The sequence below is a fragment of the Hoplias malabaricus genome, chromosome 2 (genome assembly GCF_029633855.1).
Source record: "Hoplias malabaricus isolate fHopMal1 chromosome 2, fHopMal1.hap1, whole genome shotgun sequence".
NCBI lineage: Eukaryota > Metazoa > Chordata > Actinopteri > Characiformes > Erythrinidae > Hoplias > Hoplias malabaricus.
The window spans coordinates 80350989-80367119 of record NC_089801.1 but is presented as its reverse complement, the minus strand read 5'-3'; the positions used below and the strand labels follow the sequence as shown (position 1 = coordinate 80367119).

Sequence of the window (16131 nt, the reverse complement as noted above, 5' to 3'; positions counted from 1 at the left end):
CGTACAGAACCTTGATCATGGCAATAAAACCAGGGTTGAACCCAAAGTTCTCCAGAATCTTCCAGAGATACCCGTGTTCAACCCGGTCAAAAGCCTTTTCCTGGTCTAGAAATACGAGACCAGTCTTTAACCCCAATAATCTGGAGACGTCCAAACCATCACGAATTAAAAATACATTGTCAAAGACAGACCTACCAGGCACACAGCACGACTGGTCAATGTGAACCACCTGCTCCATCACCTTCGCCAGTTTCGAGGCCAATGCTTTTGAGAGCAGTTTACAGTCAGCGCACAGCAGAGACACGGGACGCCAGTTCTACAGTTCGGACAGGTCCCCCTTTTTCGGCAGCAGCGTCAGCACCGCCCTCTGCAACTCAATGGAAGCTTTCCATCCCGTATGCTGCACCTGAGGACCTCCAGCACATCCTGGCCGATGACCGACCAGAAAGTCTTGTAAAACTCTACTGGTAGGCCATCAATGCCAGGAGCGCGGCCATTCTCCATTCCTTGGAGGGCCTCGTGCAGCTCCCCCAAAGAGAGTTCAGCATCCAGCTGCGCAAGTCTGGTCACATTCCTAAGGAACCTGTCCTCCACCTCCTGCGTCGCTGTGCACTCGCTCTCATATAGCTTTGAGAAAAAGCTGACTGTTCGCTTGCGAATGTCAGCAGGATCAGTAAGGAGATCCCCTGATTCTGATCGCACAGCGTGCATGTACCGCTTCTGTCCATTTCTACGCTTGAGACCAAAGAAGAACTTAAAAGGAGCATCCAGTTCATTCACGCACTGAAAGCGTGAGCGGACCAGCGCCCCCTGTGCTGTTATACCCAGTAAATCAGCCAGAGCAGCCTTCTTTTTGTTTAGAGCTCTAATATGCTCTAGATATCCTGTGGTCTCCGCAAGACCCTGGAGCCCCACTATTCCAATCTCCAGAGCTTTAAGTGACCTAGTAATGTCCCTCGTGACATTGAGAGTGTACTGTTGACAGAATAATTTAACATTAGCTTTGGCTACGTCCCACCATTGCTGAACAGAGGTAAAATCATTTCTCTTTGCTCTAAAAACACCCAAGAAAAAGGTAAAAGACTCTTTAAAATTGGCATCTTCTAAAAGTGTGGTATTAAAATGCCAATACGCACTCTGCGGCTTCATGTTATTTTTTGAGATAGTCCCCTGGAGCATAGAGTGGTCAGAGATTCCTACCGGGGCAATAAAACACTGTGTAAAAAGAGACCGTTGGTGTCTAAAACAATAAAAGCGGTCCAGTCTGGCCAGCGAGAGCATGTTATCTTTACTGTGGGCCCATGTGTACTGTCTTTGTTCATCATGGAAACTTATCCAGACATCACGTAACTCATGGGCCTCCAGCATCTCACAAAGACGCTTTCGTGAAGCCGCGTGAGGTTTGCCATGATTCCGGTCTGTTCTGTGTGCTGTACAGTTAAAATCTCCACCCAATACTAAAAGCTCTGTGGAATCACAACTTGTTAAAAGAGAGCTCAGTGCGTCTAAAAACATTAACCTCTCAGCTCCTAGTGTTGGAGCATAGACGCAGATAAAAACAAAAGTGTCTTCTTCAAAAACAGCTCTCACTTTTAAGTCGCCCCTTTAAAACTTCCTCCACTGTATAAGAGACCGGAATAAAAGACTGTGAGAAAAGGAGTGCCACCCCACCGCTAAGGGATGAGCTGTGGCTGAGAATAGTGAGCCTACTCCACTCCTTCGCCCACTCAGCAGCATTTTCCACATCAACCGAGTCTCTGTCCTCCACTGCCGTCACATCCTGTTTTGCCTGTTTTTTCCCCTTCCCCTGGCCCCTCTTCTTTCTCTTATGAGGAATTTTAAAAACTCAACCTCCATAAGAATTACCCCTCCAGCCTCCTGTTCTGCTTCTCGGGTTGGAGCCAGTTCAGAACAGCTGTCCTGTACCCCTCCGTACCTCTCCTCCACGTAAACACCACCAGAGCCCCACCCCCCCCCCCCCCCCCCCACAAGGCCCCACTGAAGAGGGCCCCACCTCAGCTGACGCGGCCCCGGCAGCCACCCCAACAGCAGGCCCCGCCAAAGAGGGCTCCACCGCGACCGACGCGGCCCCGGCAGCCATCCCAACAGCAGGCCCCGCCGAAGAGGTCTCAATCGCGGCCAACGCGACCCCGGCAGCCACCCCATCAGCAGGCCCCGCCGAAGAGGGCTCCACCACGGCCGACGCGGCCCCAGCATCTACCCCAACAGCAGGCCCTGCCAAAGAGGGCACCACCACAGCCGACGCGGCACTGGCAGCCACCCCCACAGAGGGCTCCGCCAAAGATGGCTCCACTACTGTCACCACAGACCCAGCAGCCACCCCAACAATGGGCCCCGTGGAAGAGGGCTCCACCGCGGCCCCAGCAGCCACACCAACAACAGCGGACCCCGCTGAGGAGGGCTCCACCTCAGCTGACGCGGCCCCGGCAGCCACCCCAACAGCAGGCCCCGCCGAAGAGGTCTCCATCGCGGCCAACGCGACCCCGGCAGCCACCCCAACAGCAGGCCCTGCCGAAGAGGGCTCCACCACGGCCGACGCGGCCATGGCAGCCACCCCCACAGAGGGCTCCGCCAAAGATGGCTCCACCACTATCACCACGGACCCAGCAGCCACCCCAACAAAGGGCCCCGCGGAAGAGGGCTCCACCTTGGCCCCAGCAGCCACACCAACAACTGCAGACCCCGCGGAAGAGGGCTCCACCGCAGCCAACGGGGCCACAACAGCAACCCCAACAGCAGGCCCCGCTGATGAGGGCTCCACCACAACAGCGGACCCCACCGAAGAGGGCTCCACCGCGGCCAACGCGGCCCCAGCAGCCCCCCCAACAGAGGGCCCCGCCAAAGAGCGCTCCACTGCGGCCAACACGGCCCCGGCAGCCACCCCAACAGAGGGCGCCACGGAAAAGGGTTCCACCGCGGCCAACAAGGCCCCGGCAGCCACCCCAACAGCGGACCCCCCCGGTGGTGACATTGTGCTGTTCGGAGTCCGTGCAGCCGGCCAACCAGCGGTCGCAGGGGGAACGACCACCGCAGGCACAGCCGCTACAGGCCCCGACTGCTCAGTGCACCCCGTCCACTCAGTGCCTGTATTAACTCGGTCAGGGCAGGCACGAACAAGATGTCTGACCTGTCCACACCCAAAATACCTCATAGTACTGTCAGTCGATGTAAACACTGAGTACACAAAACCGTGAGTTTTGAAAAAACTTCAAAACTAAGTCCAACATTTCAGCTCCTCGATTCAACACCATGAAAACCACTCTTCTAAAAGACACCGAGTGTTTAATTAGGGGCGACTTACAGGTTAAGGGGATCTTCTTGATCGGGGAGACGAGCTTCCCAAAACGGGAAAGCTCCTGAGCGATCTGTTCATCCTTAATGAAGGGAGGGACGTTGGACAAAGTAATCCTTTTAGGCGGGGTACTCAGGGGCAGCACAGGCATGAACTGGTCATTTATCACCACACCTCTTTCCACCAAATCAACCACGAACTGCTCGCTAATCAAAAACAAAACAATCACGCTGTTCATTCGCGACGCGGAGACTTTGTTTTCATGGCCGACGACATTTACCGCTGCCAGACAACACTCCTCCAAACTCCAGACTCTCACACAGCCGGGTGTGGGAGGACGCCATGCTCCCGCCAAACGCCGACACCAGACTCCCCCACAGGCCCTAGCTCCTCAAACACACCACCAAACACACATCACACAGGCACACTCACACAAACTTCAGAAAAAATCTGAAAGTAACGCACACGCACAAAAAAAACTGGCAAAAACCCCAACTGCTCGCACTCAAGCTCACAACGCCACGCTCACTCCAACACTCGCGCATGCGCACAGAGAAAGAGAGAGAGAGAGAGAGAGAGAGAGAGAGAGAGACTCTTCTATATCTAATCTGTGGGTCAGTGTCCAAACACATAGTGTAATGTAGTGTAACTGAGTGTTCTGCTTTTCTCAGTTTAAAACCTCTTGTGTCCTTCATGAAACTGAAACCCAGGTGTCCACACATCAGCACAAGACTTAAACTCTCACTCAGTTACACACACAGCCTGTCCTTTCTGACACAAACTCACTGCGGAGCCTAACCCAGTCACGACCCAGGCCTGGCTTGAGTTACAGCTCGTGTTGTGTGGCCAGGCGTGGGCCGACTCTAAGGAGCTGGGCTTGACTTGGGTTATGGTGTGTGTTGTGTGAGTCAGGCGTGGACCAGATGTTGACATGTGGCTCATACACAGTGGAGCTGTGGCTGAGGTGAAGTATCCAGCCTCACCCTGAGTCAATGCCATCATTCCAGGCCAAATGTGACACCTGCTCCTCCAGTGCTTTTCTGAAATGAAGGGCATTAACAGTGGGTTTGTTGATACTTTGCTGCAGTAACAGTCTTCTATGTTCTATGAAGGCTTTAAATTCTGTGCTGCAACATTGCTCTGAGGGTTTGATTGTATTCAGCGACGTTAGTGAGGGTCGGTGCTGAGATGAATCTCCAGCTCATCACAGAGGTATCATCAGATGGAGCTTCATCACTCCAGAGAGCACAGTTCCACTGATTCACCGCCCAGTGCTGGGAGATTTTACACTCTGCTCGGCACTGGACATGGTGACCTTAGGCTCATGTGTGGGTGCTTTATACCAGTGCTTCTCCAACTGTGCCTTATGCCCCCCACCTGCCCCCGGAACAGAGGGAGAATCAGGGGGCACATGTTTCTGAGTCAGAAACAGAGATGAAACTGAACACAGTCAGCCACTGCATCAAGAAACGCACCCTGAAACATTTCTGAAAGGAGAGAGCCATATAACATTTCTGTTCATAAACAGCACCAGGTTCTGAGCCCAGATTCATCTCAGACGCTGAAAGACTGAAAGTGCCGTGGTGAAACGAGTCCAGGTTTCAACTGTTTTTCCTGAAAAAAGGTAACGTTTGTAAAGTTTTAAAGTGAAATTTAAAGTGTTATTTATATAGAATCCCCTCATTTATTAATGGTTTATTGCTGAGCTTTGTTACATGTGTGTAATCTCCTGTGTGATTGTGTAGTGGACACACCTCAGGTCATTGTGCTGATGAAAGTGGATGAAGCCTGTGAACTGGTGAAAAACGACTCGAGGAGAATTTACTGCAGCAGAAAGATCAAAGAGAAGGTGATATTATATGCGTTCATAATGTAAATATATATGTGTGAATCACTCTTTCTCTGAGCCAGTGTTCTGCATAAATACCTCATAAAGTGAGTGATATTCTTCAGATTCAACTCGACTGAAAACTGTGGGATTTCTCTGAAAATTAAAAATCAAGTGAAGTACTTTACGTCAAATTAATACACAATTAAATATTCAGCGTGTAACAGCTTCTAGATCAAATACATTTCAGAGCAATGTTCATTTAATGCTGCATTGTGTTTAAATAATTACTCGTGTCCTGCTCGTGTTAAACACTCGCCCCGTGATAAAAACCTTGACCATGTGCTAAAATTAGCATTTGTTTATTATTTTAGGAAGAATGATTGTGTCCACACACTTTTGCCCAGGGTCTGTTTCTGGCTCCAACACTGATTTAAACTAAACGTTACTTTAATGATCTCAAGAATTTAGGGATTCTACGTCATCAGAACGACAAGGAACTTTACTCAGTGGAAACTGTTGGGTTTTTTAAATAAGGCTTTGTTCTTCAAGGTGAACCAGGCACAGAGCTTTTTACTCGACAGCCTCTTCCTCCTCACCCTCTACTTCTGGAGTCATAGCCACTACAGCTGTAGAAACACCCCCTGTGTCACGTTTAGCTTCAGGCTCATGGTTTTAATCCCAACAATAAATAAATATTAATAAAAGTCTGTAATTACAGCAAGAATTAAACTGAAGAATTATTAAACACTGCTGCTGTTAACAGTGAGACACTGATTTCTTTTCTGAGTTTGTGTTAAAACGATTAATATTTATTTACACTGTGGTTTATCAAGTGACTAATTTCATAGATTAAAACAGCATTAAAATCACATGAAGACACACAATAGAAAAGAATATTCTTCTCTTAAAACACTGTTGGTACATGATTATATAAACTGATTATATAAATAAAGCTCTTAATAGCTGTGGAGTTAGTCATGGGAACATTGGGTCTTTTTCTTTCTTTTTTACCAGAGAAATCACTGAGGATCTTTTGTGTTTACATTCTCTTATAGTCTTTACTCTCATACATTCAGCTTGTTGTTGCAGTGAAACACAACAGAATATTCTTCTTCAGTAACAGGGTGTGACCGCCACATCTGTGGATTAACATTTACGCATTTGTAAAGTATTTTGAGACTAATCTCTCTCCATAAAACTACCAGTAAAATCATTAAAGGAGGGAGAGGAGGTAAAGCGCTGCGGGCTCACACTGCCCCCCTGTGGCCCTCGTTGGAAATACCGCTCTTATTTTAAAACACTCATTCTTACACAGATGCAGTTGTCGGTATTTTCTGAAAATAGACAATATGTACCTCAAAGTGACCAAACGTTTAAAATAGTCTGTCACCAAACATAAAGGTTTTATTTGGTTGTTCTGCGATAAAACAAGTCAATTTAAGTTTATTCTAAAATATGTTCCCAGGCGCTCCCTCTCTCTCCCAGACCCAGAGAGAGTGAGTGATCTCGGCACATCGACTCTCTTTGTCTTCATCTGCATCTCTGCTATTGGTTTACAGAGGTGTCAATCACCTCTGACCCGCCCCCTCAGAGCTGTGAGCGAATCCCTGTGGAGAGCGGCGTCCAGCAGCGCACCCCTCCACCGGGGAATAGGACCCCGCTCACAGCCGGCAGCCGCTCATTGGTCCACAGCTGCACTGAATCTAAGAAGGAACGCCCTCAACGTTGAATTCACGAAGACTTTACGTCAAAACTTACCATTGCCTGGGCGCTAGGAGCTCCAGAACAGTGCGTTACCGTTACTCAGGAAATAAAGGCACGTTTACTGTGGCGTGGTGAGTAAGAGATTATCTTAAGTTTGAGTTTATTCTAAAATATGTTCCCAGTCGCTCCCGAAAGTCTTATGGTGGAAAAATATCGTTGAGACTTAATCCGTTCCCTCAGTTTAACAATCATTTTCAGACAGACATGACTCAGGCTGTGCATTAGGACACTAGTCTGATCTCTCCATTCCTTATTTACACACTACACCCACTGTTTACCACTGAAACATTAACAGTTGGTGTCGAGGAGGGAGTGAATCTGGTGGGACTCCATTTCGTTGTGAACTGAGCGAGTTTGTCGCGGCACATTCAGCTGGAGGTGGGACAGTGGGCTCCTGTTGTGCGGCACAGAGCCGCGGCCAAAATCACACCTCATTCTCAAAGTGTTCAGTAAAATCCAACTGACCCGCTGTTGTCTTTATTTATCAATTACCACATTAAACAATAAATAAAACCTAACGGGGCTTTTGTGGACAGAATTAAGCCTGAACCGGTGAAGATGAGATCAGACAATACCTCATATCGTCCACAAGAGGGCGCCCTAAGTGGTGATGATGATACGACACTGAGGGGATTTGTGACCCCGAGTTTTGTAAAAAGGATAACTTCAAGGATCTGGCAACCCGTTTGGCTGTTTCTGTACCCGTTTGGAAGCTGTTTTGATCGCTCGGGTTTTCCTGTTTACTCGTTTCCACTGTTATTTCTATATTTATATCTGTTTTTATAACCTACTAACCATCCATAGATCTATCTTTTAGATTGTCTCCGCAGGAATATTCATTACAGAGGCACTAAAACTGCCACCGGACCCTGGAGTAACGTTCTTGGTGTAAGTTACTAAAATCAACTAAAAGCGGTAAGTACCTGCAATTCCATGGCTACTACTGGCTGTTTTGCCTGCTCAGAGTGTGGCATGTTTAGTTTAACCCCCTTTTCCACCTCTAGCGATAAAGATAGTGGTTGTGTTTGTACTAAGTGTCAGCTAGTTAGCTCTCTGGTGGATAAAGTGGACCAGTTAGAAGTGCGCATCCGGAGCTTATTATTGTTAAGGGATAAACAGCGAGATTCAGTGCTAGCAACTCCGGGTGCCTTAGGGAGAGTTAGCACCCCCACGACTCCGGCGTTAGAGCCCTCACAGCGGGGTGAATGGGTGACGTCTCGGCGTCATAGCCGGAAAGCTAAGGCTGATGCTAACGCTGAGGCCAAAGCTAGCCCACCGGGACACCACGCTCCTCCGATTCGCGTGTCAAACAGGTTTGCCCTGCTCAGCGAAGCACCCGCTGAGGAGCCTGTTAAGAGTGCTCTGGTTATAGGAGACTCTATTGTTTGACACGTGAAATTAGCTACTCCTTTAGGGGCGCCGGCAGTAACAGTTAGCTGTTTATCGGGAGCCAGAGCGCCGGATATTAGTGGCAACCTTAGACTGTTAGCTAATAGGAGATATTCGAGGGTAGTCATTCATGTAGGGGCCAATGATATTCGTCTGCGGCAGTCTGAGGTAACTAAGGGTAATATTACAGAGGTGATTAAACTGGCCCAGACGATGTCCGATGCTGTAATCTGCTCTGGCCCCATACCAATGCGGCGTGGCGACGAAGCTTACAGCAGACTTTGGGCGTTAAACTGCTGGATGTCCAAGTGGTGTTCCGAAAATCAAGTGGGCTTTATAGACAATTGGTTTCGTTTTGAGGGCAAGCCTGGTCTTATAGGTAGGGATGGTATCCACCCCACGCGGGAGGGTGCTGCCTTACTTTCTTGCAGCATAGCACATAGTCTTTTAGTTAGTCAGCAGAGTAGTGTAGATAGCTGCTGACAATCCAGAGCCGGGACCAGGCCGCAGACAGACAGGCTAAACCGACCGTCTGCGAACTGTCTTAAGGCGTCACCCAGGTTCAACTGTATTGAGACTGTGTCTTTCCCCCGAACTAAATGTAAAAGTAGAAAAACAAAATCAGCCTGTTTCAGCAACCTAATCAATATTAAATCATACACAACACCTAGCAGCAACACCTCAGAACTAAAATTTGGGTTACTCAACATAAGATCACTAAACTCAAAAGCACTCATCGTAAATGATATTATAAGTGATCATAAATTCAATGTTTTCTGTCTCATGGAAACGTGGGTTAGACCAAATGAATATTTACCACTAAATGAAGCCACCCCCCTAGGCTATAATTATGCACATAGCCCAAGAATATCAGGCAAAGGAGGTGGAGTATGTGTAATTTACCAAAATACCCTAGAAATTAGTCTTAAACAATGTGACACCTTCTCTTCTTTTGAGGTTCTCTCCACTATTATAACAAATCCGGTCACAAAAAAGGACGCATTTTTATTATGCAACATTTACAGACCACCAGGGCCTTACTTAGAATTTCTGAAAGAATTCAGCGATTTTGCTACAAACCTAGTGGTGTGCAATCATAAAGTTATAATTGTAGGAGATTTCAATATCCATTTTGAGAAGGAAAGTGACCCACTAAAAAAGGCATTTACCTCAATCTTAGACTCCATTGGTATTACTCAAAATGTAACAGGGCCTACACACTACTACAGTCACACTTTAGACTTAGTTCTGACACTAGGTCTTAACATTGACAAAATTAATATCTTACCGCAATCCTCAGCAATCTCCGATCATTACTTAATTTCATATGAGCTACGTTTTAGCCATAATATATGTAGGAACCCTCGCTATTCTACAAGGCATATAATAAAACCATCTACCGCCCTACAATTTATAGAAAACCTACCAGAACTATCGACACCAGTTCCAACTCCATCAGACCCAATGGACCTAGATGTACTAACTGATTACCTGTCGATCTACTTTAGAAAAGGTAGCACCACTTAAACATAAAAGTATAAGACAGAAAAAGCTCGCACCATGGTATAATGATAAGACCCGTACTTTAAAACAAACATTACGAAAACTAGAGCGGAAATGGCGATTAACCAAGCTTGAAGTGTTCCATTCTGCCTGGAAGGACAGCCTTATAGAGTATAAAAATGCCCTCACTAAAGCTCGCTCAGCATATCTGGCCTCGCTGATCTCCAATAATAAAAATAATCCGAGAGCATTGTTTAGTGTGTTTTCTAGAATTACAAAAAATCAAGCAGGTTCTGAACAACTAATTCCAGCAACTCTCACCAGTAAAGATTTTATGGACTTTTTTAATAATAAAATTGAGAATATTAGACAACAAACTCAAGCCACAGGATCAAATCCATCCTGGCTGCCACCCGATGTGAAAGATATAAAACATAATATAACTGTAAAAGAAAGACTTGAAACCTTTTACCCACTCCCACAATTAGAACTAGAGAAGATTATCACCTCCGCAAACTGTACAACTTGCACACTTGATGCAATTCCCACAAAGTTGCTCAAAGAAATACTACCAGCTATTATTGATCCTCTTTTAACTATAGTAAACTCATCCCTTAGTCTGGGCCATGTACCCAAAGCTTTTAAACTAGCAGTTATTAAACCTATGATCAAGAAACCAAATTTTGATGCTAGTACACTATCTAATTACAGGCCTATTTCTAATTTGCCATTTCTGTCCAAGATCTTAGAAAGAGCTGTGGCCCAACAACTTAGTTCATATCTACATAAGAATCATATATATGAAAAATTCCAATCTGGATTCAGGCAACATCATAGTACAGAGACAGCTCTAGCCAAGATAACAAATGATCTTCTTCTTGCCTCTGATCAAGGCCACGTATCCCTGTTGGTGCTTCTTGACCTAAGCGCAGCCTTCGATACAATAGACCACAATATTCTCATAGAAAGGTTAGAAAACATGGTTGGAATCACAGGGACAGCCCCTTTATGGTTCAAATCTTACTTAACGGAACGTTATCAATTTGTAAAAGTAAACAATCTAAATTCAAATTATTCTAAAGTAAGATTTGGAATTCCACAAGGCTCTATTTTAGGACCATTATTATTTACATTATACATGTTACCGCTAGGCACAGTTATAAGAAACCATGACTTTCACTGTTACGCAGACGACACACAATTGTATATTTCAGCCAAGCCCAATGACAAACACAGATTAAAGAAAATAGAGGACTGTTTAAAAGACGTGAAAGGCTGGATGTTGCGTAACTTCCTCCTTCTAAACAGCAACAAAACAGAGGTCCTGCTTTTGGGTCCAAAAGTGGCAAGAAATAAATTATCAGATTTAATTTTAAATCTCGCTGACTCTCCAATTAAACCTGGTTCAGCAGCAAAAAATCTTGGTGTCATAATTGACCCGGATTTATCATTTGATCAACACAAAGGTAGTATCACTAGGACAGCTTTTTTACATCTTCGCAATATTGCTAAGATTAGAAATGCCTTATCCCTTCAGGACGCAGAAACATTAGTACATGCCTTTATTACTTCAAGGCTTGACTACTGTAACGCACTACTGTCAGGATGCACCAGCAGCAATTTAGAAAACTTCAACTAGTTCAAAATGCTGCAGCTAGGGTCCTCACTAAAACTAGAAAATTTGAACATATCAGCCCAGTTTTATCATCACTTCATTGGCTGCCTGTTAAATTCCGCATTGACTACAAAATTTTGTTATTAACATATAAAGCTCTAAATGGGCTTGCTCCTGAATATCTTCAAGATACAATTTCCTATTATGAGCCTCCACGTTCACTCAGATCACAGAATACTGGATTTTTAATTGTTCCCAGAATTCAGAAGGCCTCAGCTGGGGGAAGAGCCTTTTCTTATAAAGCCCCCAGACTCTGGAATGATCTTCCAGAAAATGTTCGGGACTCAGACACAGTCGCAATCTTCAAATCTAGGCTAAAAACACATTTGTTTAGTTTATCTTTTGGTAGCTAATGCTCCCCCATAGATAAAGGCGGCAGATCCGGGGGGGTCCATGGACACAGGGAATTATAGTAAACTGAGACGCTGGTGCTGTCGTCCCGCCGCTTCTCGCGATCACTCAGGTTTGTTGACGGTGGAGCGGAGGGATGCCAGTGTTTCAGGATGCTCCCGTGTCTGTGTGTCCTCCTGGTTCTCTCCTTTTAGTTAAAGCTGTCATAGTCAGATCTGCCGGAGTCATTAGCCACACTCTGGAAATTTTCATATTTTCTACTTTACAAACACAAAACAGTTCAAAACTAATTCCATCCCTTTACATCTTTCCGAGTAAACAACTGCCCACCTGTCTGTCTGGACACTGACGGATGACTGTCGATGACCTCCACGCTTCAGACCAGCTGCCCACGCTCCAGCAACCACCAAGTGCCTTGAAGCTGTCCCTACACTGAAGTTCTCATGGAATATTAACTATTATCACCAGTAGATTGACCAGAGGAGGATGGGTCACCCCTTGTGAGCCTTGGTTCCTCCCAAGGTTTCTTCCTCAGCTGGGGGAGTTTTTCCTTGCCACTGTCGCCCCTGGCTTGCTCACTTGAGGGTTTTACATTTGTTTTTACATTTCATGTCAAATCTTTGTCTTACTGGAATTCTGTGAAGCTGCTTTGTGACAACAACAGTTGTGAAAAGCGCTATATAAATAAATTTGATTTGATTTGATTTGACACAGTTACACACCTAGTGAGTCCATTAAAGCTGGTCAGAACCTAATGTTGCCCAATTTATCATCGTCCACAACACAGTCCCTGCTCCTCCAGTGGAAAAAGGACAGTTCCAGCTTCATGTGTCTCCTTCATCTTGTGTCTGTTTATTAAAAGTATTGTACCTTTATTTCGTAGACTACGCTTTTGCTGAAGACAACACAGAATGAAGAAAATAGTTATCAGCAAACACCTCTGCAACAGTCTAAATTAATCAGATAATTACAAATAAGCAGCTTTACAGTGGCACTGACGGTGTAATCCTCTACACAGCGCGCTCATTCTTTATGGTTTTATTCATTTTTTAACGTTCATTCTTGAGAAATATGACAGTAGCAGGTCAACTGTTGAGAATTGTTGAGAACGCAGCTTCAACAATAAAACTTCCTCAAATTTTTATTTATTCTAAAAATGTTCACTTTATTCTTGAACATTAACGTTATTAAATAATTTTAAATAGACTTTATTCTCGTAATATAACTTTATTATGAATATATTATTTTACAGGGGTCTTGTTTTTGTTTAAGTGTTTAAATGTAAACATGTTTACCGTGTGGTCTCCATGGCAACGTTAATGCTGTCGGAAAGCTTCAAAATGGCTGCAGTGAGGGTCTATGGCTGGAGACGCTGGTCATGTTCAGGTCTGGGTCAAAGTGAAAAAGAGAGTGTCCATGTGCTTTAGAGAGGTTCTCAGACTCAGAGGAACTGCTCCAGCTTCAGTGAGGTGTGGAACATGTTTCAGACCCGGAGCAGAGGCTGCGAGATGCTGTCCAGCTGGTGGAGCCCGACGTCTTCTGTCATCTGTACGACGGCTTCATCGGACGGGTCACCGGAGACCAGCCTGAGGTCACTATCCACACACACTACCACTGCTGGGAGTAACTCCACTCAATATAACGAACACACTGATCTCTACCTCACTCTCTGTTTACTGCAGCTCCGCACAGAGGAGGGTGGGACCCTTGTGGTCCCCTCGGGCCCTGTGATCACATACAGTGTGAGTGAAGCTACTGGGTTCATTGTTAATTATTTATATTTAAGTGAGCCCTGTTCTCATTGGTTTCCTCATTTAACTTCAGTGTGAATGGGCGGGGCTTAACTGCTGTAGGCTGAATAGGTGGATGTATGGTAATGTGTTGGTGTATGACGCCACAAAAAGGAGTGAATACTAACTGTTCATATTTGGACGGTGCGTATCTGGACCACTAAAGGGCGCTAACAGTGGTCACCGATGGAGAGAATGAGGTTCATATGAGCTCTTTAACTTCTGAGCCTGTTTGTAGTGGTTCATTCTAATGTGCACCACCCCCCACCCCCACAGTGTCCCAGGCTCTTTCTGGAGCGGCTGGTCGTTCGGCTTCATGGAGGAATGCAGAGGAATTTCTGGACTCTGCATTTCTCCAGCACAGAGTGGCACCGTGCAGACAAGAAGGTGTGCACCTTTATCTGTTCAAGACCCCCTGTCTGGTGTTGTTAATCACATCTGTAGCTTTGTAGGGTCTTATTTGCCTGTGTGTGTGTGTTCGTGTGTCTTCCAGAGGGTCCATGTCAGGCTCCACTATGTTGAGCTCACGCGGGGGGCACTTGCAGATCACTGGTGGATTCACACCAAGGATTTTTTCATTCCATCGGCTAAGGTCCAGACCTCCTCCCACTGCACTCATCTCCAGCACCATTCTTTCATTTTCTCTCATTCATTTCACTAGTCGTAGTTTATATCATCCATATGACGACCGGAACTTCTCTTACAGTGCCCTGTTTGGACCGCATTCACCGCGAGGGTCACCCTTGCCCAGGTGAGATCTCTCAGACGTGTCTATGTTCACTTCAGCCTGGTCTTTTGATGGAGCTCGACTCACGCTGTGAAGCTGGTGTAAGGAGCTGAGCTGTTGCTGTTGTTTCTTTTTTAGCGAGTTGACGGTCTCCTGACGCGAGTGGCGTCCTGCGCGTTTACCGAGGAACACAGCTGTAAAACATCTGGAGGTGTTGAGGTGGGTTCAGCGTGTTCTAGTAAACACTAACACACCTGCTCTTGTACAAACCTCACTTCCAAAAGAGTCGGGGACAGTTTAAAAGTTGTAAATAAACAGAGAAAGCAGCTATTCATTCTGTTTGTAACAATATACTCAGTGTTTTATCTTAAGAACTTATTCATAATCAGTGTTTATTTATTTCATATTAGGGCCCTCTTTCCTGGACCTGAGCTTTGTAGAATGCCTTTTGAAAAACCACTGCACTGCGCTGTTCCCAAGTACTGAGTGTGTTGTTGTTGTCCAGGTGACGGAGGTGCTCCGCACGTGTCAGTCCCTCTTCATCGGACAGGAGGCGTGGTCCTTCAGAACCAGCTCGGGCACAGAGGTGACCCGCCCTGACCCAGACCCTCAGCCTCAGCCTGATCGGTAATATCGGTTACAAAGTCTGTATGTAGCTGAGTGACTTGATCCACAAACGCAGATTCAACAATTTACAAATACATTTTAAACCTGAGACTTTGGCTTTACAAATATATACAATGTAGATGTAAGCAAGTGTACAATGATGATATATCTATGCATTTAACTGTATTTGTACAAACTGCAGACAGTGAAACACAGATTGGGATGTATTCTACTGTGTAAATCCAGTCCAGTATGAACACTTGTATGACCGTTCATTCTCTCTCTCTCTCTCTCTCTCTCTCTCTCTCTCTCTCTATATATATATATATATATATATATATATATATATATATATATATATAATCTATTTGCTGTATTGTGAAGACAGGTGATGGAAAAGTATCTCTGCAGACACGGTTAAAGGTGTGAATACATCTTTATTTACAGAAACAGTGTCTTACTGGTTCTTAAGGATCCCGTGAGAGAGGTGTCAGCAGTGTTCAGCGCGCTCTTGTCTCTTCCCATTTTCTCTCTATTTTCTCTCTGCCAGCTCTTGAGTATGACCCTGATCTATATGATTCTTAACCTTTCCAAATAGGAATCTGGTCTACATTTGCACGTTCAAGGGACTAAGGGAGGAGTAAAATGTATAGTCTCTACTGCATTTAAGGCCTTATGTTTAAATATATATATATCACTCTCTCTGCCATATAACTTCTATACCAGGAATACCGAGCTAGACTCTTCTCGTAGGAGATTTGTGCCGTAAAGCGTTACGCATTTCTCAGGAGAGTCCTCCACCCTGTGATTCAGAAGTTTCTTAGTACAGTAAACCAGCAGAGGACCCAGTGTAGCAGCCACAGAGGCTCTATTCTCCCTGTTACAGCTCAGTGGAACATTGTTGTCATACTAAGGTATTGTTCATTTAACTAAGAAAACTGCAGCTCACAGCTCAGATGATAAAACACCTCCATTATCTAACTTCAACAACCCTGAGAGATGAATGTGTGGATTAAGCGAGGAAGATGGGGGACAACAATGTACCAAACCTCTAGCAGCAGCTGTTTGTGAGCTCGTGCCCGAGAGAGAGAGACGGCGAGAGTGAACGTTAGTTATGAGATTTATGAGAACAACAGTAGTAACGCTGTGTTTACATTGCCTAAGTAACTTGTTCTGTAAAAC

The 16131-nt window shown here is 45.5% G+C and overlaps 2 protein-coding genes across 3 annotated transcripts; both read left to right on the top strand.

Annotated features, from left to right (window-relative positions):
- The first annotated feature begins 1407 nt into the window (after nt 1–1407).
- Nucleotides 1408–3222, top strand: LOC136678419 (mucin-1-like). The gene is made up of 2 exons (XM_066656476.1): nt 1408–1416; nt 1875–3222. Exons 1-2 carry the CDS (start codon nt 1408–1410, stop codon nt 3213–3215), a joined length of 1350 nt encoding a protein of 449 aa, XP_066512573.1. The 3' UTR covers nt 3216–3222.
- Nucleotides 3223–6840: 3618 nt separating this feature from the next.
- Nucleotides 6841–15166, top strand: LOC136687409 (uncharacterized). 2 transcript variants are annotated; one of them, XM_066661807.1, is made up of 8 exons: nt 6841–6979; nt 7726–13417; nt 13509–13568; nt 13893–14003; nt 14110–14208; nt 14323–14367; nt 14482–14562; nt 14849–15166. In XM_066661807.1, exons 4-8 carry the CDS (start codon nt 13941–13943, stop codon nt 14972–14974), a joined length of 414 nt encoding a protein of 137 aa, XP_066517904.1. In that variant the 5' UTR covers nt 6841–6979; nt 7726–13417; nt 13509–13568; nt 13893–13940; the 3' UTR covers nt 14975–15166. The 2 variants fall into 2 exon arrangements, with proteins under 2 accessions (XP_066517904.1, XP_066517903.1); XM_066661806.1 differs by having other exon boundaries at nt 7726–13568.
- Nucleotides 15167–16131: the final 965 nt, after the last annotated feature.